Source organism: Colius striatus, chromosome 3, assembly GCF_028858725.1.
Source record: "Colius striatus isolate bColStr4 chromosome 3, bColStr4.1.hap1, whole genome shotgun sequence".
Lineage (NCBI taxonomy): Eukaryota > Metazoa > Chordata > Aves > Coliiformes > Coliidae > Colius > Colius striatus.
The window spans coordinates 21,475,981-21,501,590 of NC_084761.1; the positions used below are offsets into that span (position 1 = coordinate 21,475,981).

A 25,610-nucleotide genomic window follows, 5' to 3' on the forward strand; every position below is an offset into this window, starting at 1 on the left:
GGAGACGGAGGCGGGCGCGGGGAGGCGGTGGCGGGAGGCGGGCGGTGCCGGGGCCGCTGAAGGGCGGGACGGGCCCCGGGCACACGCGGGGCCGTGTCACCGCTCACACCCTCGCACGCGCCGGGCCCTGTCACCCCTCGCGGCTCGCGTCAACACCTGCCCGGGGCGGGGAACCAGGCACCGCTGGCCCGCGGGGACACCGCCGTCCCGGGGGGACACCGGCAGGGCCCCGGAACGCCCGAGGAAGGGAATACACCCTGGTTTTACCTCATGATTTTGTTGGCAGTAGCTAGGAGCCTTCTCCAGAGCTGGAGCTGAAGAGGCAGTTGTCCTCGGGAGGGCCAGCGGCCTGAGGCACCCCAGGGGACGTGACGTGGAGAAGACTTCTCAGGAGCCTAGTTGCCCCCCTGATTCTGGACGGGAGGCGGTGAGTAGGGGACAGGTCACCCCCAGGGCTGAGGGCCAAGAGGGAAATGGCCACTGGTGAAGCAGTGGAGGCAGACCTCTTATGTTCAGCGTGGGATTTGAGGGTGCAGCTATCTCCTCTTTGGTGTCACCAAAATCCTTTATGTGGCTGTTTCCACATTTGATGAGGAGAAACATGGGCCTTCCATGAGGGACAGATGAGATTGAAAAATGAAACTAAAGCATCGGCCAGGCACGGGATGTTGGTCTTTGTGCAATGACGCACCTGTGGGACAGCCCAGGTGGGAAAATGGTGGTGGAAAACCAAAAAAACATCAGAAAGATGCTGGGAGGTGTCCAAGGGAGCAGCATGTGACAGCAGGGGCAAGAGATACGTCCAACAGCTTTTTCTTCAAACTTGCATTTTTCTGCAGCTGCCTGGACTCATGCTGGACTGAAAAACGTCATTGATCATCTGAGTGGGAAGTGCAGAAGGAGCCTCTGTGATAGAGCAAGAGGATTTGATAGGAAACAGTCTTCAGAGCAAGTGAGTAATGAGGAATGGGTGCACATCAACTCTGAGCCTGCATTTCCCTCTCATGGCCCAAATCTGTAATCTACAGCGGCGACCTGGTGTCTGACAAGTCAGAGGCTCATATGGGGACTGAAGAGTCATGGAGGAAGACTGTAAAGGATGCAGGTTGTTACCTGATCACAGGTGCATATTAAACAGTCACATGCGAGTCTTGTGTTACATCTGCCACCACTACAGGAGACATACACAATGCCCAGCCAAAAATAACCCCTTCCCCCAAACCCGCTCTGCCTGTGTTTTAATTCATGCTTTATCACTCCTTTTTAACTGAGGAAGGCTTTTTTTCCCCCTTCCTTTCACCTCACACCCCCCCTTCTCAATCCTTTCTGAGGATGCTGAGCATAGAGTTACGTTGTACAACTACATACCAGTTTTGTTGTGACTCATTTTACATGTAAACATACATTTATTTTAAAAATAATGATTTTAGCTGAAGAGACTCCCTGCCATAAGGGGCAATGCCAGGTCAGATGTAAACAGCCAACCACTGTGCCTGTACTCCCTACAGACACAAATGCTGAGACTTCTGTGGAAAGCTTCAATCACCTTGTACCCAAAAAATCCCATATAGTGCCTTTGCTAGTCAGGTATTTTACAGCTACTTCCAAGCAAACCAACAGACAAGAAGAAGCTGAGCTGAAGAGTTTCGAGAAGGAATGGCTTGGCTGGACTGGGAGAATATTCTCAGACACAGATTCATCAGGAAGGGGATGAAGCTGGGATGTTTCTCATCAAAAGCATGCCGGTGGGGAATGAATAGGCCCCCTTAACGAGCATGCATATAGCTGGAGGCAGGATTATTGTTTGTGACAGGTATCTGACAGGCTTAGGACCCGGTTAAGCAAAGTCCTTGGGGGTGGCTGCTGCCACCTGGTTTGTAGACTAGGGGCATTTTTTCCCAACCTATTTGCAAGGGAACAAAAGTGATAGCAGCCTGAAAAAAAGAGAAATCTCAGTATTGAATTACAGCAAAAAAAGCCATTAAGACGGAGCCGGGCAGCATTAACCCACGCAGCTGGGTTTTTTTCAAGCGGGAAGATGCCGGTGTGTGAGAGCAGCGGCTCTGGCTGCCCGCAGCACGCGCCGCCATGCTGCCTCTCCCACACAGGCCCTGCCCCCGAATGCCTTCTGTATGTGTGTGGGGAGTGTGCTGACACCGCTTTTGTACCGCGGCCGCGTTTCACACCGTTAAAGAACCGAGCTGGAGGGTTTTAATTAGGCCCCGGCAGTGCCACCCTCACCGGGCACCAGGCACAAGCCGGGCAGGGCTACCCGCGTATCCCCGGAACGGCGGGCCCAGGCAGCGCCGAGCGGGGGTGGGGGGCAGTGGTAAGAGGACACCGCACAGCGCTTCCGGTCGCCGCCAAAGGTCCTGGGGCCCGCCTGCCGCCGGAACGCATCTTCTCCTGAGCGAGGGGGACGTTATCGGCGCTGCACCGCGGCGGCTCGCCAAGATGGCTGCGCCCGTTGGCCGCTGCCTGTGGCGAGGTGAAGGAGTTTCTCTGTCTCGCTCACCGTTGGGAAAGCGCGGGCGTTGGTTACCGCCTCTTCTCTAGCCGGCAGCTTGAAGTCCCGTTGCGGGGGCTCGGCCTGAGAGGCGGTGGGGTCTGGCGGGCAGCACCCGGGAAGGTGAGGGAGGCCGGGGCACTCGTCTGAGGCGATATTTGCTTTTCCCTCGTAGCTCTAGCCCCGCGCTGTAGATGGGTCTTCCCTGGGCTCGACCAGCGCCTCACTGCTGCCCCTGCCTTGGTGACCACCGCCCCAGCCGGCCGGCCCTACGCTGCGGCAGCGAAGTGAGTGCGTCTCCTTCCATCCGAGGCATTTCTCTTGCTGTCGGATGTCCGGGTGATGGTAGGGGGTGCGTGCTTGGCCTTCTCTCTGTCTTTAGTGTTTTTTTTTCATCGGCAGTCGGTTTTTGGTGGCATCTTGCTAGCTCCTAGATAAACAGCCTGGAGAGAGACAATGTGAACAGGACTAACAAGGAGTATTTTCTGTTTGTAGTAACAAAAGTAACAGTTGCAGGGAAAGACTAACTTGATTTTTTTGGAGAGTGTATTAGGGTTACATTTTAAGGAGTACTGTCAGTATTGAAGCCGGTGAACGTATGGAATGGGTTTCAAACAGTTCCTGTACTTGCTTGAGATTGCTTTTTATTGTTTAATTTGTTATTCAAGTGTAAGTGGGAGAAGAAAAAATGACCTCTGTGTCAGTTTAGTGTGCTGTACACTGACTGTTATGGAGTGTTGCAAACTCTTTCACTGTAGTAAACAGAGGAATGGAATTCAGTTGTGGGTTTGTTTTTTTTTTTCATCTGAGCTGAGGGCCTTTGAAAATGGCTGGGAGAAGGACTGGAGACAATGTCTGTTCCCTACATGCAAAATGATACAAGAAAAGGAGTAGAAACCTTTTTTGAAAAGTAGGATTGCCATGATGCCCAATAACAAGAAGAAAACCCCTGCAGATGTTAATCCTTCTGATTACTAGGAAGATGTGTGAGATTTGCTATATTTAAAAGCTGCTTGGGCATGTTACCTGCTGTCAGCCTGTGGAAGGGCCAGACCTGCAAGAATTGGTGTGTTATCTGGAACCGGTTTTAGTTTGATACAGTAGAAGGTCATAAACTTGGTTCTGTGTTGCACAAATGTGGCTCTGTAGTGTGAGGAGGTTAATTTGCCTTCAAAGTGTTTGATTTTTGTTTTGATCATCTGAGACTACTAACAGGGATGAATTTAGGGATGCTGTTCATCTGTGTGTAGAACCTTCCTTGTAAAGCAATTGTTGCTTAATAAGCATCTCCTTTTCTGTCTTGAAACATGGGCCCAACTCTTCATTTGATGATCTAACAATGTTTCTTGTCTTAGAACTACAAAAAAGGGTTCACAAAAGCAGGAAGAAACAAAAAAGAAACAAGTAACTAGGAGGCGACCGCTGCTGAGCAAGCCCGTGGACGATGTCTACTTGACGTGGTATTATGAGCGGCCATCCTATGATGTGGAAGAGGCTGTGGGCATGCTAAAGAAATTTCAGGAACTGGATTTCACTCACCCCAAACAGTTTGTCTACATTAATGTATTCCTAGATATGGCACTACAGAAGAAGGTAAGCTGGAAGCATGTAGAGATTTTTGATACTTTTTTCTTCTTAAAGTTGACAAGCTGTGTTTTAAGTGCAGAGCAGATGCTGCTGTTGGCCTTCTCAGCTGTCTCTTCAGTTTCTCTGATTGCCTGAATAATGTGTGCATCTCTAGGCAGCTTTGTGCCTTATAGGTGTAAAATTACTAAGCATCTGTCTTGCTGAGGTGAAGATATCACTGTTGAGGACTTTGAAAAATGGCTGTTATCTGCCTAAAATCAGTGTCTGGACACAATTGATCAAACTAATCTTTACATCCAAGTCATGTGTGTGTTTTGTTCTGATGTGATTGTTACAGAGAGAAGGGTAAAGATAAGTTTCTTCCTTCCTCTGATCTTCACCTTGTTTTGATTTCTTTCAATAATATTCCTTGAAAGTAGGCTGTTGTTTTTACGTGTATGACAATTTTGATTTCAAGATGTCTATCCTAGTTTAGTCATTCCCTAAATCTTGTGCTTTCCTGAGAAGTACAAAACAGTCAGGCCACTTCAGAATCACTTGCTTCACAGACATAACTAAATACCGGTTTGGTAGACCAGGGATCCCTTAGAGCTACAAAATGAGTTGATGCTAAAAGGGATGTGGAACACTTGCTCCTGCTTTTGGGAGGGTATGTGTTGTTCTTAATGCTTGGTGAGAGACACATTCCTTGCTGAAAGTTTGCATTGGCCATTATATCAGAAAGGTCACTTAGATAAGCTGCAACTGCAGCACCTCAATGTTATTGACTGTACCTGAGCCCGGTAGCAATCCTGCACTGGAGTCTCTGATCTCAGCCGCCCCTCTTGGGCAAACTGCAGTGTAATTCATTCATGTCTCAAGTTTAGATTTGGTAATATACAGAATGTAAGAAAGCTCACGAAAGGTGAATTGGATGAATGGATGGTGAGGTGGATCAAGAACTGGCTGAATGACAGAGCCCAGAGGGTGGTGATCAATGGCACAGAATTGAGTTGGAGGCCTGTGGCCAGTAGGATCCCACAGGGATCGGTTCTGGGGCCAGTCTTGTTCAACATCTTCATGAATGACCTGGATGAGGGGACAGAGTGTACCCTCAGCAAGTTGGCTGATGACACCAAACTGGGACAACTGGCTGACTCCCTAGAAGGCTGTGCTGCCATTCAGCAGGATCTCAACCAGCTGGAGAGTTGGGCAGAGGAACCTCATGAGGTTCAACAAGGACAAGTGCAGAGTTCTGCACCTCAGGAGGAACAACCCCATACACCAGTACAGGCTGGGGACTGACCTGCTAGAGAACAACTCTGCAGAGAGAGACCTGGGAGTCCTGGTTGATAATAAACTAAACATGAACCAGCAATGTGCCCTCGTGGCCAAGAAGGCCAATGGCATCCTGGGATGCATCAAGAAGAGAGTGGCCAGCAGGTCGAGGAAGGTTATCCTTCCCCTCTGCTCTGATAAGGCCTTATCTGTAGTGCTGGGTCTAATTATGGTCTCCTGGTTCGAGTGTTAGAGATCTTTTGGAGAGAGTCCATTGGAGGGCTACCAAGATGCTGAGGGGACTGAAACATTTCTGTCGTGATGAAAGGCTGTGAGACTTGGGGCTATTAAGCCTGGAGAAGAGAAGGCTGAGAGGGGACCTTACCAACACTTAGAAATAGCTAAAGGTTAGATGTCAAGAGGTTGGGGCAAGTCTTTTTTTTTTTTTTTTTTTCTGTAGTTCCCAATGTCAGAGCAAGGGGCACAAGCTGGAACACAGGAAGTTCCATTTGAACATGAGGAGAAACTTTGCTGTGAGTGTCAGGAGGCCCTGGCACGGGCTGCAAAGAGAGGTTGTGAAACCTCTTCTAGAGGCTTTCAAAACCTGCTGGAAGGGTGTTGCTGTGTAACCTGAGTGAGATGAACCTGCTTTAGCAGGGGATTGGACTGAATGATATCTAGAGGTCCCTTCCAATCCTCACCATTCTGTGATTAGATAGAAATTATATGATAAAAAAGCAGTTATAACTTATGCATCATGTGTGTTTGTTATAACCTCTGTGCAAAGAAATTAAGATTACTCTTAAGGAGACCAGTTCCATATGATTGTATAACTTGCTCTTCAGTCCTGACTTAATTTTTGTGGTTGTTTTGGTATTTTTCATTCCTATTAGAAAACAGTGGATCCATTTGCAAGCATTGTTCTTCTTCCATATCGCTTTACAGATGAAACAAACAAGGTCTTGGTTTTCACAGAGGTGGGTAAGCCTTGATAACTTGCTTTATGAGTGCTACACATCTAGCATGCTCTTACACACAAAGGTTCCCATGCAAGTGCTATACCTTTTGTTGAGAAGACTTTGCCTTACAAAGCTCTTGAGTCTGTCTAGGATTCTTCTTCAGCAGCTTCTTAATATATTAACAAGCATTTTACAGGATTTCTTTCATCTTGCTAGGTTTATGTACATGTAGGTTATTCTAGCAACACACTTGGGGAGTAAACATCTACAATATAAATATGACAAAGGAAGAGGTGGTTACAGATCATTTATAGAGTAAAACCTTTGTCAGTGGTTTGTAAGACAGGCAGAGTGTTTAGTGTAGCAGCCACATCCAACCCTATTGTCTTAAGCTTTACTAGTCAGTGCATATTAGAGGCAAGTGTGCTGTAACAGGATATCTTTGGGAAAGAGGGGGAAAGTAACTTCTCAAAAAACCCTGAACAACTTAACAGTCCTCTGCCCCTAACCCTTTGCCTCCTTTCCTAAGAGTTCAGTGATGTGGTGTGTAGAGCAGTTATAGCATCTGTATGAGACTAATTCCAGCCTTTTCCACTGTCCTTCAGCAGTTATTAATTCTAACAGAGTAGACCCCTGTATTGCTGTATGAGATTATCCTAGAGAGCTGTCACAGATTTAGTTGACTATCTTTTGGGCTTAATTTTTGTTAAGTTCTCTATCTGACCTCCAAGGTGGGAATTCTACAGAACAGAGGGCTGGCTGACAAAAGACTTTGAGCATGGCAGCTATATTGGTACTGTATCTCACAACGTTCTGTCTTCACTCATTCACATGGGATAAGAGATCCCATGCCTCGTGAAGGTGTATGTGTGAAAGAAGGCTGAGTGACTGGAATGTTTGCTAGTGCTTTTGGATAGAAGTGTGGAGCTATTTGGTTTATTGTTGTGGGGAAAAGTTGATTTTGGCTTTGAGTCATGAGTTTTGCCTTTGACAAAGCTTGACAAAACTGATGCCTTTTACCTTTCCTCAACTGAGACTATTAAAAGAGAAACTGCAGAGGACAGATGAGATTAACTTGTAAATGCTCTTTGAAACCCAGGTTTAATAGCACTCTCAAAAATTGTTTAGCCTGATTGTAACAGTGGGTTTTAGTAGTGTGTTCTGTGCTTTTTTTTTAGAGTAAGGTGTTGGCTCCACCCAGTGGATGGTTCGTTGTAGTTTCTAGGGGATGGCTGTGTGAGAGAAAGGGCTTTTGATAGAGCTGCTCGCAAATGGGATGGGCTTTTGGCCTCCTTTTCCAGTAGAGATCAACCAGAGTCTTTAATATAGCTTTTTATTGGAACCTAAAGGGGAGTTGTTGCTCCCATATTAAATCCCCAGCATTAGGTATTTTGGGGTTTTGATTGCCTTAAATTATTCTTTCATTTTTAACCTGTAAATAACTTGGGCATACATCCAGTTGTCCAAGGTAAATCACATATTCTGTGCTGTCGATGTAGACTTAATTAGTAGTACAGATATTACTAACTTTTTTTCCTTCTCAACAGAATGAGCAAGAAGCTGAAATAGCTCGAGAGAATGGAGCTGCTGTTGTGGGAGGAGTTGAATTAATCAAATGGGTATCTATTTTTTTAAAGAATAATATATGTATATCTTAATAACTGAGGGTGGGGGAAGCAAGAAACCTCATGTCTGGTGAACTCTAGCTTGAAGTTAGCAGCCAAATGAAGCGAGAGATGGGTTTCTGTGCTTGCGTGTGCCTGTAGGTCAGCTTGTATACAGAGGCAGTTTACTGTGTTACTAAATATGTTTGGTTTTTATTGCAGATTTTGGAAGATGAAATCCAAGTGGACTTCTATGTAGCTGTTCCTGCTATAATGCCAAAGCTAATACCATTAAGGAGCAAATTGAAACGAAAATACCCAAGCACAAAGAGAAGTAAGAAGCAATTATTTCTTATAAATCTCAGTTACTGTACAAGATTTAACTCTAAGGGTGGCGCTAAAATATTTTGATGAGGATGTATAATTACATTGACTGCTAGACTGTTTGTGACTGAATCGTTTGTTTGGTCTTAAGTAAGAGTAGCTGGGGAATCTAGAGCTGTGCTTTTCTCCTACAACTTGCAAATGTAAGATTAGAGTCCTACCAGTTGTCCCTATGCTTATTAGCGTGATGAACCATAATAGTATTGGGAAATTACCCAGGAAAACAGAAATAACTTGAAAAGATGTAATTACCAAGATTGTTTTGCTGTCATTGCAATTGCTTGGATTTCATCTTCATGACTGCCACTGCTCCTTGCTGCCTGTTCAGTACTACTCAACAGTGGAGTTACTTATGCTTTTCCTTACTACATCCTACTCTGTTATCTGTGTGGTCTCTCCTCTTTCATAATGCACAAGACACTTCCTCTTCAGGTCAGGTTTTCACAGCCACAGATTTCGGTCTCTCCATACGTTTCAATTGCTGGCCTAGTTTAACTATGTGTCAGAGGTCTATTTCAAATAGTAAAAAAAAAGAGCTGTTTTTCAAACATGGAGCCTGTGCCAGCTGCATGAAGTACTGACTCTTGAACTGTATCTCTTACTTCCCTGCACTAGCTATTTTAACTTTTACAAGCTGCAAGCAGTATTTTAGGCTCCTAAACATTTGAGACAAACCTATTAATCTGTCCAACACGTTGCAACAGAAAATACTTCAGATTCAGTTTCAAACAAATGACATCTGCATGACACAATTATGAACTCACTTGATTTGTAGCTCATCCAGGACCAATTTCTCTTGAAGCCATCAAAAGATATGTGGGAGAAGTAATGCTTGTATTTGAAGCAATTAAATGATGATGTAAATATGTTGATTGAGTCCTTACAGCTAAGAAACAGCTGTCCTGACTTGGGGGAATGGCTAGATGGGGCTGGTATGTTCCAGATAGTGAGTAACCTTGCTATTGCATGATGGTAGAATTATCTTTCAATGAAGACCTTGAGCTTATCCTAAATCTAACTCAGGAGGTTTTGATCTTTCAGGCTGCTTTAATTGAATTAGGTAATAAAACTTTGGGGTTTATGTTTGGGGTGTTTTTTTAATATCTATAAAAATAGCTTTTTATTTGTAGTGAAGCCTTTGTTAGGTTTTCTACTGTATTAGCTCTTCATGTGTGATGATTAATGAGGAAGGAGGGAAGGAGAGAAGACAGAAACAATCTATATGATGAGGACACTGTTGTCCATGAAACTGCATTTTGGTATAACTGCCTTCATTGAAAGATTGAATTAGTTTTTTACTCGTACCACACTTAGCCACACTAAGCATTACTCAGACAACTTCTTGCCTTTTTTTTTTTAAATTAGATTCCCTGGGCCATGATATTCCCAAAATGCTGAATTTCTTCAGAGAAGGTCTTGAGTACGCAGTGCAAGATGAGCGTGTAATCAAGACAAGAATAGCAAGAGTAAGTTTTATATTTCCAGTTCTTAATTGTAGTTCTGCTCACTAGAGAAAACTTGGTATTAAAAGGGGGAAAAACATGTTTTTTAATCTGTGCATTTCCAAAATCTTTAACTGTGTTCTTTAACTGACCTGTGAAGTAAATGGAACTCCTACTCTTAGTCTGTGACATCTTCAGCTGATTTGAGCCCTGTATGCTGCTAATGTGTGTTCATAGAAGATGGCTGCTCTAAAACTGAGAACGAGGCATCCCTGATGCTAAAAGGTTAAGCATGCCAAGAATGGGATCTGTATTTACCACTCTATTGGCAAACAATCATAATAATGAACAAAATAGGATGAAAAAGGTGCTGTTCCTAATAATCTCCTTGTGAGTTGACTTCTTAACACAGATTTCCCATTCCTCCTGCCTTACCCAGCATTCTTCTGTCAATAAAATGAAGCTATTTGGTTTTAAGTAAATAAATAATGAGTTGCAAGTCAAGTTATACCATGGTCTATGTGCACAGGTGTACTAAAAAGTGTTTCCTTTAACCTGATAATTACTCATTTAATTTTGATAACTTTAGTTCTGAACTGGAGCAAAAAACCAAGAACAGTTTGCATGAAATCTGAGTTTGTGCTTCATATTCATATAAAAATATCTTGGGTTTGTTTTGTTTTTTTTTTTTTTTTTTTTTAGTTTTCCCCTGCTCTAAACTAGTTTTCATCCTGTTTGGTCTCTTTGTAATCCTGCCTAATTTCTAGTTTTCCTTTAACTGATGCTGTTAGAGAAATTAATTGTACGAGATACCTAACCCCTGAAGCTTTGTCTGGTGGTGTTAGAGACAAGTAAGTTTATTTAATTCTGGCTGGTGGTCAGAACTGTGCATGTCAATTTCAGGGGCTTGCTTGTGTATATGATGCTCAAAGCTGAGATTCTTGAGGCTACTCTGTTCAGGTGTGTCATATTGCATTTGGATACAGGCAGGGAATATCCTTAGCTGGTTAAGTTTTATGGAGTGTGTGAAGTGCCTCAAATCTTCAGTCTTGGTTTCAAGTATTGTGACTCTGTTCCTTCTTTGCTTTGGCCTGCTTAAACATTAATCACTTTTTACTGCAGATCAGCCTAAAAACACCTGCAAAATAAACTTACTGTAATGTTTCCTCTTGTAAAGAAGATAAATCAAGTTTTTAGTAAAGGATTAAGAAACCTGATGTCTTGACAGCATTTAGTGCAGTTGGTTCTGTTTGTGTCGTGTCCTGTGACTGCAGGTAGAATTTGTGAAGTTAAAACCATGTTCTGTTACTGATGTAAGGTGATGTTACAGCTTACCTCAGATTCTGTGTCTAGAAAGCTCAGCCTTTCAGTTCCATGGCACTTTTGAAGATGTGGTGCAGCCAGAGATGTCACACTCTCCAAATGCACAACAGACTCTTGTGCATGAGCTCTTCAGCTTGGATCAGGAACAGGATGATGAGGGTTTACTTACAGAGTTAATGGGTGCTAGATGCATGTCAGCTACAGAGTGAAGGTGACTCCTTATTGCTGCAGTGCTCTGTCACTGTGTGTTGAGCTGTGTGCAGAGGGATGACTTGGTGGTTACAGGTTCTGTACAGTGTCTCCACCCTCTTTAGCTACTATCCTTTATGTGACCTAGTTTTCCTGCTGCTTGCACAAGTAACCTTGAGCAAGGCTCTGGGAAGCTGTGAGAATTGAGTGGCTATGTGTATCTGCTCACTACTATATCAAGAGCTTTGTAAATTTAAATCTTGTCAGTGAGAAAATATTAATTTCTCAATTACACAGAAGTATGAAGATCTATTGCTGTATTCCAAACTGATGTCAGTGCTTCTGAGAGTCTGCCAAGCAGACATTTCTCAAGGAGATGTTTTCCCTTAAGTGATCTGCTCTCATGTTGCCTGCTCGTTCAATTATGACCAATGGCTTGATAAAATGCGATGCTCCCACCAGCCTCAGTGGTGTTTTCTTAGTAGTGATTGAGATGTCTTTGAAAAGCCCAGAAGTTGGCAGCAGTTAAGTTTAATTAGTAGATTTGAATTTGTGAAACTGAGAATGTAAAATACTCTTTTAAGAAAGTGCTCTTTTAAGACGAGGAGTTAAAGGAGAAGGGAGACAAATGAGGACAATTGGGATATCTCTTTAAGAATCAATCTGTCTGCAGAGAGCAGCTTAAAGTTTTGGTGGGGTTTTTTTGAGGGTTTTGACATAAGTCTGGAGTTCAGAGAAAACACTGTTGATCATTGCAAAATTTTCTTTTTCCCAAGTTGCGAGTTGTCTTTAGAAAAATCGGTCTAAATGAGACACCAGGAAGGAATTTCTAATGCGTCTTCCATCTGTACAGAACGCTGTCTGCAAAATGGTTCTTCTGTGGAAAAGAGTGAGATGGCTTCTGCAAGGGGGTTGGACTAGATGATCTCTAAAGGTCCTTTCCAACCCCTATCATTCTATGATTCTGTGGTTTCAAGAAGTGAGACTTAAATGTTTGTTTGGAAGGATGCCTGTTTTCCGGAAGGGACGTGTTTTCAGGAGCGCTGTTTTATTCAGAGTTAGAAGTATGGAGAGATATGTGCTGAACAGAGATCTCTCAGAGTTGGTGCAGAGTATGTACAGGTGCAGGGAAATGAGTTTAGGCTGAAAACAGAAATGCTGGTTTGCGCTAGAGGTAGCATCCACCTCCTTTGGCTCTTAATAAGATTGAAAGCCCAAAGTGTCAGTGTCCTTTGAAAAATACTAATGAGCCTTAAAGAAGAGGTGGGGAGGGAAATCTCACAGTTAAGGAAGGGTTGTTAACTCTTGCCACCTGAGTGCTTGAGAGTTGAAATATATTAATTGGGGAAGGGAATAATGCAAAAAACATAGGTTGTAACAGTTGTCTTCTGTTACCTGTTTGAGCTGTTTATATCACATGGAAAGGCTTGCCTGTCTGCAGTGCTACTGCTCAATTATTCCAACTTTTGACAAGTCAGGATGAGAGACATTCAGCTTTAAATTATGTATCTCAGTGAAAGGTGAAGGTGTTGGTAGGTCCTGATGATATGTGTTGGACTGTACCTGAATAATGACCCAGTAGTCTTGTACTGGCAAAAGGCTTGAATTTGGAAGAAAACTGGACTGAGGATGTGGAAAAAGTTGTAGGAATTTAAACCAACAATAGGTAATGTCTCTTCAAAACATAAAAATGTCCTTATTGAGGCTGTTGTAGTTTGTTGTTTTTCCGCTTGACCCCCCCTTCTTTTTCCTGAATGGAGAAGTGCACCTGAGTGCCACATGCAAAAATGCTATCTACATGATCTGTGTTATTAGGAGCTCCTAGATAGAACTCCTTTGTTTTTTCCCTTATTCTGACCTTCTGTGAAGAGCTGTAATAGGGGACTTTGGAGTAGTTTTATTTCAGGAACCACAACTACAAGGTGCTTTGAGAATTGGTTTAGTTTTCTGGTTGAGTGGTTGCTAGGCAGCCTGAGTCTTTTACATGCCATGAGATAAAGCCATAAACATTCCCTTTCCCTTTTGGAATGAGTAATCTTTAATGACTGCCTCATCTTGTATCTCTTCAGAAAAGCTGGTGTTGGAGTTCTGAATGAAGATGCTAAAAGTTGTATTTTACTGATTCTTGCAGCCTTTATTATAGGAGTTTTCATGATTTCATGTGAGAAACCCTCTGGTGAAGAAAAGGCTGGCAGAAATATCGGTGGATCAGTGGTAATATATATGTGTTTTGTTCTAGGAACTTCCAAATGGGTCAGGAGGGAAGAATGGAGAACTTGTTCAGGGAATAGAATGTGAACTCATCTGCTTTGCTGTACCACACGTTATTTTAGGAGTATACGTTATCACATAAATTCTTAATACTATTGCTGTGGGTGAAATATAGGCTCAAACTTTACACTTCTGAATTTCTTGGATGTGGTGCAGGCTGCAATTCAGACTGCTGTCTGCACAGAAAGGGCCTGTTTTGTTAGCTATGCATTCAGAAAAAAAAGGCTGTCTGTCCAACTCCAGGGAGAACCGGGTAGATGAAAACAACATGTTCATGCAGGTGAGTTTTACAAGACTCTCACTGGACACAGGAATAAGGAAAACTGGATTGACTTACTCAGAATTTAACTGTTATTTCATATTTCTTATACACCACCTAAGTTTACGAGAAATGCATTTGGAGTCATCTGCTTTTGTCGTCTGTGGAGTTTTCCTGCTGATGTAGGGGTGTGATAGCAGTTAAAAATAGTTTTACTTACCTTTAAGGTTTTTTTTTTTATACAACTTTTAAATATGTTTTGTTTGTTCAATAGTGTTAAAATGCTAGAGGGGCTAAAATGTTAGTAACTGAGACAGTCAAGTACAGTTCCCTTGAATAGCAAAAAATAGAGTTATGTGCCACTCATAAAAGGAGAGGTCATTTCATTTTTCCTATTGCATTTGGTTTGAAGCTGCATGAGCTTTTGGTTATACTGGGATTTTTTGTATATTGGATAGTCTCATCTGATTTTTGGTTAAGATGTTGTCTATTTCTTTAGAAAATTCAAGTGTTTGTTTTGGGTTTTTTTTCAGTGGGGTTTTTTTGAGGACCAGTCCTGGCAAATAAAGTGTGGTAGTTTGACCCTGGCTGGATGCCAGGTACCCACCACACCACTCTATCCCCCACCTCTTCAGCAAGCCAGGGGAGAAAATAAGATGAGAGTCTCGTGGGTTGAGATAAAAGCAGTTTAATAAAGAAGCAGCAAAGCCGCGTACGCGGGAAGCAAAGCAAAAGCAGATAAAGCTGTTACTCTCTACTTCCCATCAGCAGCGATGTCCGGCCACCTCCCAAGACGCAGGGCTTCAGTACGCGTAGCGGTTGCTTTTGGAAGGCCAAAAATAAATCTTGCCTCCTCTTTCTGCTCCTCTCCCCCCGTTTATATTACTGAGCTGATGTCATATGGTATGGAATATCTCCTTGGTCAGCCTGGGTCAGCTGTCCTGGCCATGGTCCCTCCCTAGATCGTGCCCAGCCACAGCTCTTGGTGAAGGTGGAGGAAGGAATGCTGGAGCGACAGCCCTGATGCTGTGCAAGCAGTAGTCATAATATCGATACCAACAGTAAGCACAGCACTGCAAGAGCTGCTGTGGAAAATCACTACCATCCCAGACCCACTACATAAGTGTTTTTGGAGAACGCACTAAGCAACAAAAGTGCCATTCTTGGTTAATTTGCATTAGCATAGGTTTTGACTTCAATGTAATGTGTAGCAGAAGTCACTTCTTGGATTGTATGATAGATAAGTCAGTAGCAGATAGCAATGGACATTTGTAGATACATTAGTCCATGCGTGACCTGAACTTAAGAGCAGTCACCTTTGGGGTTTTTTAGCCCACATAGTGAAACCATTGTAAAACAGGGTATGAACAGAATAAATTGACACAAATTCCTTTCTCTGTTAGCTTTGTTTTGATTCCATTAATTTGGTGTTATTCGGTCTTTCTTTTTGATGTATTAATGATGCATCCTGGATTTCACTTCATTTTATTCAAGTTGTCTTTTATTTGCTGGTTCCCAGACCGTTAAGTATCTTACATAGTAATTGCGCATGTCTCGGATCACTCCTCTCCCCTACATCCAGGATCAGGGTGGGGCTTTTGTATGCTATGTAGAAGATGAATTATTCTCTATATATAACCTTTGCATCTGCAAGACTTTGCTGTCTCACTCTTTTTGGAGGGAGGTTGCTCACGCCCTTGAACTTGAATGTCTGAAATGCTGAGTTCATTCTCCACCTAACCTACTTTACCCCACAGGCTGTGCCTACTCCATGCTGCGTCTGCCATGTAGAACACTTTTGCCATGTCTACTTGTGTGTTTTTCTTACTGATTATTTTCTATCTTTCTTTTCCTGCCCTCTGATTCTTAAAGCATTGGATTAAGTAGCTGGCAATAATCATGTTTTGCAGAATGTTAATTGCTTCATGTTAATCATTTCTCATCTTCTACCAAGTGTTCCTGCCCCACCATGGTATGTGTTACATTCCAACTGCCTGGTAGTTAGATCTGCAGTACAGTTTCAGTGCTTGGAATAATCTTGTGATACAATTTTCTAAAAACAATTTAGAAAAGCAGTTCTGTAGTTACAGCTAATGTTTTAATAGCAGGGCATATTTTTGTTCTTCATTTGCATATTTAGCTAGCAAATCTGAGTGGCTCTTCTCTGTGTTCAGTTGTAGTCTTCAAAAAATTCCCTAGAGGACGAGAAGCATTGAGACTTTGAGAATCAAGTTTTAAACATGATCTAGCTTGGTGAAACTTGTGCAGTGCTGAGTATTAATAGGCAATTTCCCACTAGAATTAGTGGGAGGTGCTTTTAAAGACAAATAGAACATATGTCTGTTATTTGTTCCCCACCTGTTTTTTTTTCTTTTTAAATAACTTCCCTGAACCATTTTACAGCTCCTGTGCTCTTCCAGAGTGGTGTCCTAAAGTTTAAACATTAAGCTAGATACTACAATCAGAACACAGAGATGAATTATTATCTACTGTCATTTTCTAAGACATTCTGTGGTTAGGTTGTATTTCTACAAAATTTAGTAGAAATTGATTTACAGTTGCTCCCTCAGCAGGCATGGTTATTCTTCAGGAAGGCTTTGAGATATTTAGCTCTCCCTGCAATCTGTCTGAACAGAGTAGTTTATACAACTGATCCAGAGTACTTTGATCAGTTTGGTGAAGATTTGGATTAAACTAAATATCGGTGTGCTAATACACAGGGACTGTGTATACACAAGGATTTACTGTAGAGTACTTAATTGAGAGCTGGAATATTTTTTCGTGTGTGGAAGCTATTTTGAAATATTTGGAATACAGAGTCACCTGTCTTCATTATGACGCTGTTGCCATCTGAAGTAAATTATGGTACGTGATCTCTTGGGATGTGTCATGTTTTCTGACTAACTGCAAGTCACTCCTATTTTTCTCTCTTCACAAATACAGAATATTAACTAATGTCTTCACATTTTGAGATGGGTCTTGTCTCATCACAGAATCACAGCGAGTTCTGTCTCTTAGACTTACAGATGATGAAAGCCAGGTAGCTCACTGAAACTGTACAACTGAAGGTTCACTTAGGTCCTAAACCTAATGTGAGGTTTGGAAGCAAATGCTATTTCAACTGTCATTTGAAGTGTAGTTTCTAATTGGTTAATATCAGTGAGTTATTTTGTTTAAATGGTTCTGAGTACTCCTTTATTTTGAATTCAATACAGCGTGGTGAGTCTGTCAGCCAAGTGGAATGCTCAGCGTTAACAAACAGATTTTTTACATCTGTTAATTTATGAATGATTAAGTGCATTGTAATTGGCAGAAAAATTATAAAGACAAATGTCTCTGGCCTGTGTAACAGAGGAACTACATTTGGATTGTAAATGTGCCAGAAGAGCATAAAGAGAGATTAATGGACCAGATCTCATAGGAGAGTAGTCAAGTAGAACAGTATTTCTACTGTGAAGTAATGCATACATTTAGACATAGCTGAGGTATTAATAAAATCTCCTTATGCTACCTTGGGAGGTGGCACAGAGGAAGAGGACATCTCAGTGATGCCTGTACGCTCTCCTGAAATGGAGCTAGTACTGTGAGAAGAAAATGCTATTTTTCAATGAATTCCATATCTGAAACAGCTAGAAAAAGAGCTTAGTACCTAAACTTAATGTGATTAACGTCTTAATCAAAAATAACTTCGTCTATATCCTATGTGACCTGATCTAGGTGAACCTGCTTCTGCATGGGGGTTGGACTACATGATCTCTAAAGGTCCCTTCCAACCCTACCATTCTATGATTCTATATGAAAAATTATGTGATGTGGATGACAGCAAATTAAATAGAGCATAGCAGCTAAACATGAAATCTGACAAATGCATCTTAAACTCTCCAGGAGCTGAGAGGTAGGTCAATCCTGACTTGGACCCAAGGGTACTCAGGTTGCAGTTTCTTGAAGAGAGTCCAGACAAGATGAATAGAAGTCGTAGTTTAAGGTGATTGGTATATGAGACAAGATGGAGGTATTAATTTTTTGACAACAGTGTTAGTTCCTTTCCAAATCTCTCTCATTGGTCTAATGAAGATCATGTATGTGTCTGAAGTGCTCCATTAAATGAGGATGCTGGGCAAAGTGAGAATCCATCAGCCCCTAGTTTTTGTTGGAAGGTCAAAATGCAATACATGGGAACGAAGGTGTAAAATAGGGGGTGAAGAAAAGGGAAGAAACTTTCCCAAAACTAAAGTATGAAGTTCAATTTCAACTGCTTGTGTTTCCTGAGTTCATCTGTTTTGTGGCCTTTGACAGATACTTCTTGTAGTTTTTCCTCAAATACTTTTATTTTAATACATTTTTTTTGTGAAAACACTTCTACATATATTGGGTTTTTTAAGACTTTTTTACCTCTTTAAGGATAAGTCTCGTTACAGAGACATGGGAATTTAGTGTCATGAGTAGGAATATGGAAAGTAATGATGAGCATATAACCATGTATAAAATACTATTTTCTTTCTCTGAATCTTTTGGACTACTAGTGAGATTTGTAACTTCTTAACAGGAAAAACAGAGAAACAAAATCTATCAAAGTGTTGGATAAATATTTACTCGGTGCTTTCAGATTTATTAATCTAGGCTTTAAGTATCCCCGTGGCTAACTTTGCATTATCTTTTTTCAGCTGGATATGCCTACTGAGCAGATAGTTGCCAATCTTAAAACAGTTATTCATGATATCTGCACGTTCAAGCCATCGACTTACGGTAAGTAGCTGTTCTTTTAATGTGATAGTTGAAGTTAGAGCACATAATATGAAGAAATGAATGTTCTTTACCAGACTGTCATTAAATGACCTTATTGCTTTGTCTGCCTTGGGACAGGAGGGAGCTGTTAAGCATGTTGTTAAATCAAGACCTAAGAACTTCACAGCCTCTAAGTGCATGAGTAGCATCTGCTCTTACTGATGTGAACTGGTTGCACTGCAACACTACCTATGTGACTGTGAGGAAAAGAGAGAGATGTTGTACAAAATTAAGTTCACAAGCTTGATGTTTAAATAGATTAAAGCCATATAAGGAAATCCTTCTGAGAAACTGAGGTCTTCAGTGTCTGTGTGCTCTGGTTTTACCCCCTAATGTAACCCTGTTGTGGCTCAATGCAAAGAATCCGAACCTGAAATCCACCTACAGTGTTTGGGGGGCTTTGTTTTGTTTTGTTTTGTTTTAAATTCCTCAGTAAAAGGATCATGAGGATCCTTAATCCTTTACAAAAGAGTAAAGGTGTGAATTCTGTGTTGTTTCTGTGGGTTCTGCTTACTTCTGAGCAGAGAATGTGAGCAACTAATACCCTATCTATTCTTTGTCATAATGAAGTAAACTTTAAAGACACATCATTTGCTTAGCTGGAGTGGAAGTGGTTATTTATGAATGTAATTTTATGGAAGAATAGCCTTGATTAAGCCAGGAAAACCTTTTATCTTAGTATAGTCTCAATGTATGCAAAAAGAATCACTTTGCATCTCTTCCAGTGATGCTGTTAATAGTAATTGCTGTATGGAGAAGAGACCATGAAAAGCCAAGTACACATGAGTTTAGTAGCATTTCATACTAAATAAAAAATATAAGGGGTTGGTTGGCTTAAAATGCAAGTAAATAGAAGCAGAAAGTGCTGATATTTGTGTCTTTTATGAGTTTATATGTCAACTACACCAACCTAGTTAAGTAAGAGTGAGCTCTTCTGGCCAGAGTAGCACTTCTACTAATTTTGTTGTATCAAGCTTAATTCTTGTAGTGGCTTGGTTAAAAAAAAATGTTGTTTATAGTAAGCAAACTTTATAACACGTCTCTACAACAATGGAGCCTTGCTAACTGTCAATGACTTAAGACAACTAGTTATACATACCTATTCTTTAGTTCTCTTCAGAGTTTCCATATGTAATAGTATATCTTTGTGCAGCTGTGTAGTTATCACTAAAAAAGCATTCCTCTGTCAGTCACTTGATCTAATTCAAGGCTGAAAATACCACCAGGCAAACGTTCTTCGAGTACAACCTACCTCTCTAACCTCCATAAAGAAATCTGACTGGTTTTGCAGCTCTTCTTGACAAAAGATTCCCATAGCATTTCATGGTAGGATGCTGAATGAGGAATGATTCTTTAGTGCTCTTAGTCATATATGAATATTGGGATGATCAGCAAAATTCCACCCCCCCACCCCCAAATCTTGCCAATCAGGACCTTTTCCCAAAGCAAGTTCACTTGTACTTCATTTTTGGAGGAGCATGTCAAGGTTTACTTGCATGTTCTAAGGCCCAGGGGCACCGATGCTGTCTGTCATCTGCTGGTGTGGTACTGAAAGGATAGAGTAGTCATTGAGTTAATACATTTTACAGTACCAGAGTGTAAATTGCATTTTGAACCCAATCTGCCAGGGTGGGTGCTAAACTCTCTGTGCTTAAGTAATGTGTCTGCATGTATAGTTCTGATTCTAGTCATGTGCTTGATGCAGCATGAGGTACTAAGATAAATCAGCCTGGAAACATGGGAACTGGTAGAGCAACTGAATTGATGGTGTGTTTTGTTTCCTAGATCCCATTGTGCAGAAGTTAGTTATTAGATCTTCGAGCAGTGAAGGATTGCTATTGAACCTTGCTGAACTTCTGCCTCAGGTGGAGAAAGTAGAAACAGAAAAAGAAGCAGAAGAAAAAAATACAGAAGATAAAAATGCAGAAGATGATGAAGAAAAACCTGTCCAAGGATCTGTTAATACCTGATGTCTTCCTGTGTAGATTTGATGATCAAACTTGGAAAGCAAATGGTGTCATTCAAATCATACTTTATGAAAAGAAAAAATAAATCTAACTTGTGAATTTCACTTGTAAATCTGTGTAACAAGAAACTTTGTCACAAACAGAAGTCTGTTGTCAAAACCCAAGACATTTAAAATTCCATTTATTAGTAGCTGAAATTTCCCTAGTTTGTGTGTTGGGTTTTTTTCTTTGCACACAACAGTTCTTGGGAGCTGGTTAGTGTGGGTCAAACAGAATAAGACCAAAACACCGACCCTTTCTTTGCAACAGCCGGTCTTGAGTGTGCTTGTAATGCAGTCTACCATTCTGCCTGATTTAGTTCAGACTCTGGCATTCACAGAATCACGGAATCTTAAGGGTTGGAAGGGACCTCAAAAGATCATCTAGTCCAACCCCCCTGCCAGAGCAGGACCACCTAGAGTAGGTAACACAGGATCTCATCCAGGTCGGTTTTGAATGCCCCCAGAAGGGTGACTCACTGCAACTTCTTGGTTTCCTCCAGCATAGGTCTTAAACATAAACTGGAGACCAGCATAAATAACCTGCATCTTTTAACTTCCTGTTTAAAAATTAGTGGGTTCTACATTGCTGCAGTTTCTTTCCCAGTTTTCCCACATTATTTCCAGCAGATGGCATTCTGGTTCCCCTCCATAGAGGTGTTAGGAAAAGAGTTTCTCAGTGGCGTGTATTTTTGCACTTTGTTGCCACCCTAAAATGTAAGCTGATTCCAAAAAGGATTAGCTATTTACAAAAGGGATGAGCTTATTGAAATTTGTAGGAGTGGTTTGTGTTAGCAGCTTTAAATTGTTCCTGTTATTAGAGGCTCAGTTTTTTAAGAGGTTACACATACTTGTCAGTGGAGAAATTCTTGTACCTCTCATCTGAAGCATTTGACTGCTGTCATTCAAGGTGCTTGACAGATTGCTGTCACACCACACTGCTGTATTTTTGATGATGTGGAGTGCTTTGCTCCGAGTTTGATCAGAAAATAGGGGTAAAGGAAGGTTTGCCACTGGCTTGAGTAAACTTACTAAGTAGTATGTGGAAAAAGCCTTGCCTGTGCACTTGAAAACCACCTGAACACTTTTTTGTTGTTGGTTTTTTTTGAGGTGGACTATTCTCATGTGTCCAGTAGAAAGAAGAGAAAATTAAATCTATTGCTTCACTGCCCTTAACATCCCATTTGGTCCAAATCTTCTTACATCAAGGAATTGGTGATGAGAAGGCTGGTAATGGCAGCCATTTCTAAGGATCTTAAGCATAGATAATGCCTTTTTCTTTTCTCTCTTCCTCCTTGTGGTTCTGCAGAAGTTCACGTGGTAGAGTAATGCTTTGTCAGCTCCTTAAGATTGATGTCTGTTAACTTCTGCTCTGGAGCACCAGGCAAGTTTCAGAAGATAGGTGAGGGAAGGCAATCAAGAGGAAACAGGTTGGTTGGTTTGGTTTTTTTTAAAGTGTTTCAGATTTGTGGGGTTTTTTTTTTTCCCTTCCACCTTGTGCCTGTAAGTGATTGACTGTCCTGATTATTGATGGTGTGTGCTGGCAAGTCTAGTCTATGCCAGCACAGAATGAGGTAGCAACTATAATCAGTCTGCAGCAAAAGGCTTGATTGCTTCTGACAAGTTTTACCTAAATGTTTTCTTTTTTTTCTAGTGAAAAAAAAAATCAATCACATTGCATAAGCTCCTCATCTGGAATATGTCTAGCTTCATTAGCTCAAGTACAGCATCCTCTGCAAATATATCACTTAGGCTGTAACCTTTTCTTATTTGGAGTTTGTGCTGAGGATGCACACTTGCAAGAATGGAAAAGGTCAAGCCATGGGAGTGCTCTTTATTTTGAGGATCTGGCTCTGAACTTTTGTGCATCTCAAATAGTCACCGCAGCTCAATTAATGATCTGAATTTTAGTAAAAGGCAGAATATTGTTTTACAGGAACATTATTTCACCCTGCAAGTAATGTTTTGCACCTGTGTGTAATTGAAGAGTATTTTTATTATTAATGAATTGCATATAGAAGGAATATTATTATGAGATTTTGTAATAGTTACGTGCTGTTTGTGACCTGAAAGGAACGATGTGCAGGTAAATCGCCTGTGGGTGTAGAAAAGCAAGGCATGTGATATTGTTTGCATAGGTTAGTTGGTATCTTCTCTACCTTTTTTTTTGGGGGTGGCTTACTTCAAAGACTTTATCCACTATGGGAAAAGGTAGACTTGCCCTTTCAAAACAAGGGATGCTTAAGCATATACAAGTGAACATAAATCATAAGGTCCCAGACTGCTGAGTATACTTGAAAGAATGAAAGTGTGGAATAATAAAGATTCCTGTAGAAATCCACACACAGGGAAAACTTGAACACTCGTAAGAATACTGTAAACCTGAACACCTACAAGTCAGGTGAGCAAAAAAAGGTAGTAAACTTAGCAAACATTGGGCTGCATTTGTTTGGATCTAACTCTGCCGTTCTGAATACATGTCAATATACTACTAATGGATAAAGTATTAATGCCCCTGGTCTGTGTAGTGCTGAAATAGCATTACACAGACTGTTAAGTATATTTTGATTTTTATCCTTAAATGCTTGATTGACACAGAGGAGAGATGAAAGAGAGAAGGCAACATGTTAATAAGCTTAGTCACAAAACACGTGGGTTGGGAATTGTACATGCATTTTATGTGCCCATATGCAGTAGAAACCAGTTTAATTGTTATAGTAAGCACAATTAAAATGGTATTGCTGGCTTCTAGACATTAATACTAGTGTATCTATTGCAGAGCATAAGGTTGCAATGCTTCAGTGGTTTCTGATTAATATATAAATAGCTTATCTGTCCTGAATGGTTAAGTTGCTGTAAGTCCTGTTTAATAAGAGGCCCCCTTTTTATTAGAGTTTCTGTTAATAAGTGCTGATGCTCCTTCAGTAGGTAAATAGAACACAGATCTATCAAAAGCAAAGTGGCAGGAACCCAGGACCTGATTACCCAAATACATGGAATGAGAAGGGATGTGTTATAAGCCATCGACCAGTCCCTACTAGATGCTTTTGTGTGATGTTTGTTACCAGCAGTAAGTAGAAACTTATTTCAAGTATGTTATTCCATAGTGAAAGAGACCTTTCAGGTAGTTGTAGAGAGTGAGATAGTCTCCCCTCAGCTTCCTTTTCTCCAGGCTGAACACCTCCACGTCCCTCAGCTGCTCCTCATCACACTTGTGCTCCGGACCCTTCCCCATCTCCATTACCTCTCTTGATACATGCTGTGCCCCAGTTCTCCCCCAGAGAGTTTTATCTTTTTCAGTGTATTTACCCTTCACTCTCTCCTGGCCAATGTTTAGTGGCACAATCCAAGCTATGCTCAGTTTGTTTGGCAGCTTCATTTCAACCAAAAATATTTCTCGGGGAAGTATCAGATTATGGCATTTGAGGTCGCAGCCTCTTTGCCTCTAAAAGTGTGTTCTTAGTGATGGGAAGAAAGCAGGCTTGGCATCCCCATTGGTTATGAGTAGTGAAAAACCTCAATTAGATCCCTAGTGGAAAAATGGGAGTACTGTAATGCAGATGATGTATGATTGCTTTTAAAAATGAAACTGCTGTTATTTTAACTAAGGAGAAGCAGGCAGTGAACTCGGATTCACTGTTAGTGCATACAGAAACATTTGCCCAAAAAAGGAAGAAATTGCCATAGAGACATGCATGGAGTTGTGGGGAATGAAGGGTTTAAGTTGACGCTCAGCTTAAACCTGGACTTGTCTAGGAATTAGTTGTACTTCAAGGAGCATTGAATCTTTGTAGGTCAAACTGAGTTCACAGGGCTTTTGCTGTAAATTATGGCATGGAGGTAAGGTTAGAGGAGCAGGACAGGGATGTTAGAAACACCACAGTCAAAACTGCTGCAAGAAAGCTTGACTTCTCTGTACCCACTGTGGGTTTCCAAGGGTGCCAGCAGTTACTTTGCACTAATCCAACAGTTCTTGTGCTGCTGTACTGTAACGGAGCATAGTCTTGGAAATGTCAAGTGTCATCAGCCCTGAACAATTTAACTAGTCAGGTAAAGACACCAATTTTAATTTTCCCAGCACTTGACAGAGGTGCCAAGTGCCTGCCTCCACTCTGAAAGTTAGGCTAGTCTAAGATCTCATACCAAACTGCTTGGTGAGATCTGTGCTAAGCACATAGCCTATCCAGATGATATCACTGATGAGGTCTGTTGTGCCTACACAGGGTGAGATGTTTCTAAATGCAGAGACAGGCATTGTGAATTATTATATTCATGTTGTGCAGTACCATTGGTATTGTCAGCCTCAAAACTTTGAGTGAAGCTAATACCATAGCTTGATTTCTCTCTGCATGGTAAAACTTGCTTTGACTTAAATAGGACCCAGTTACAAAAAAAGCTAAGACTGACAAAAAGTACTGCTAGGGATAAACATGGGTTCTTTACAAATCTTAACTTCTGTCAGTACCTCAGCTTGCAGGTGAATGGTGACTTCTTCCCACAACTACATGAAAGGAGTGTTGTCAGAGTCAGTTCCTGATGTTGTACCTTGCAAGGCTAGCTACCAGTCAGTGCATGTGTAAGTGTTTTAATGTTGGAGAGAGTGCTGCATCATTCAGGTGGATGCTTGGTTTGATAGGAGAGCTCTGCCCTTACTTCCTATCACTGTTCTTAGAAAATAGGAGTTCTATGTCATGAGGGTAAGCAGCATGGGAATGAGTCCATCAGGGATTTGGTTTAGCATCCTGCTTAAGAGGAGTAGGTTTCATGGGAGATTTGGGTACACTCATTGACTTTCAGTGGCCTTCAATATAAGCTACTTATTTTTAGGATTACCTTTACCCCTAGTGGGAGGCATTCTACCATTTAGCAAAGGTGAGTACTTATTTGTGAAGGCTTTGAGTACAAAGATCGGGGTTTCTGCTAAAACGGCATGTGAAAAATGTGAAAGTAATGTAAAAAGTATTGAATTTCTCAGAGTCAAATCCTATTAAGTTAAACATGAAGTTCTTTACCTCCAGGACTACTTAGAAAATGAGGAG

General features: G+C 41.4%; 1 protein-coding gene across 2 annotated transcripts; it reads left to right on the top strand.

Annotated features, from left to right (window-relative positions):
* The first annotated feature begins 23 nt into the window (after positions 1–23).
* On the top strand, positions 24–20,645 carry MRPL1 (mitochondrial ribosomal protein L1). 2 transcript variants are annotated; one of them, XM_061994370.1, is made up of 11 exons: positions 24–427; positions 840–952; positions 1,029–1,123; positions 2,682–2,793; positions 3,862–4,099; positions 6,244–6,327; positions 7,857–7,928; positions 8,136–8,247; positions 9,663–9,763; positions 18,446–18,527; positions 20,352–20,645. In XM_061994370.1, the coding sequence occupies exons 3-11, from the start codon at positions 1,063–1,065 to the stop codon at positions 20,534–20,536; spliced, it is 1,047 nt and encodes a 348-aa protein (XP_061850354.1). In that variant the 5' UTR covers positions 24–427; positions 840–952; positions 1,029–1,062; the 3' UTR covers positions 20,537–20,645. The 2 variants fall into 2 exon arrangements, with proteins under 2 accessions (XP_061850354.1, XP_061850355.1); XM_061994371.1 differs by lacking the exons at positions 24–427; positions 840–952; positions 1,029–1,123 and adding an exon at positions 2,416–2,488.
* The last annotated feature ends 4,965 nt before the right edge of the window (positions 20,646–25,610 follow it).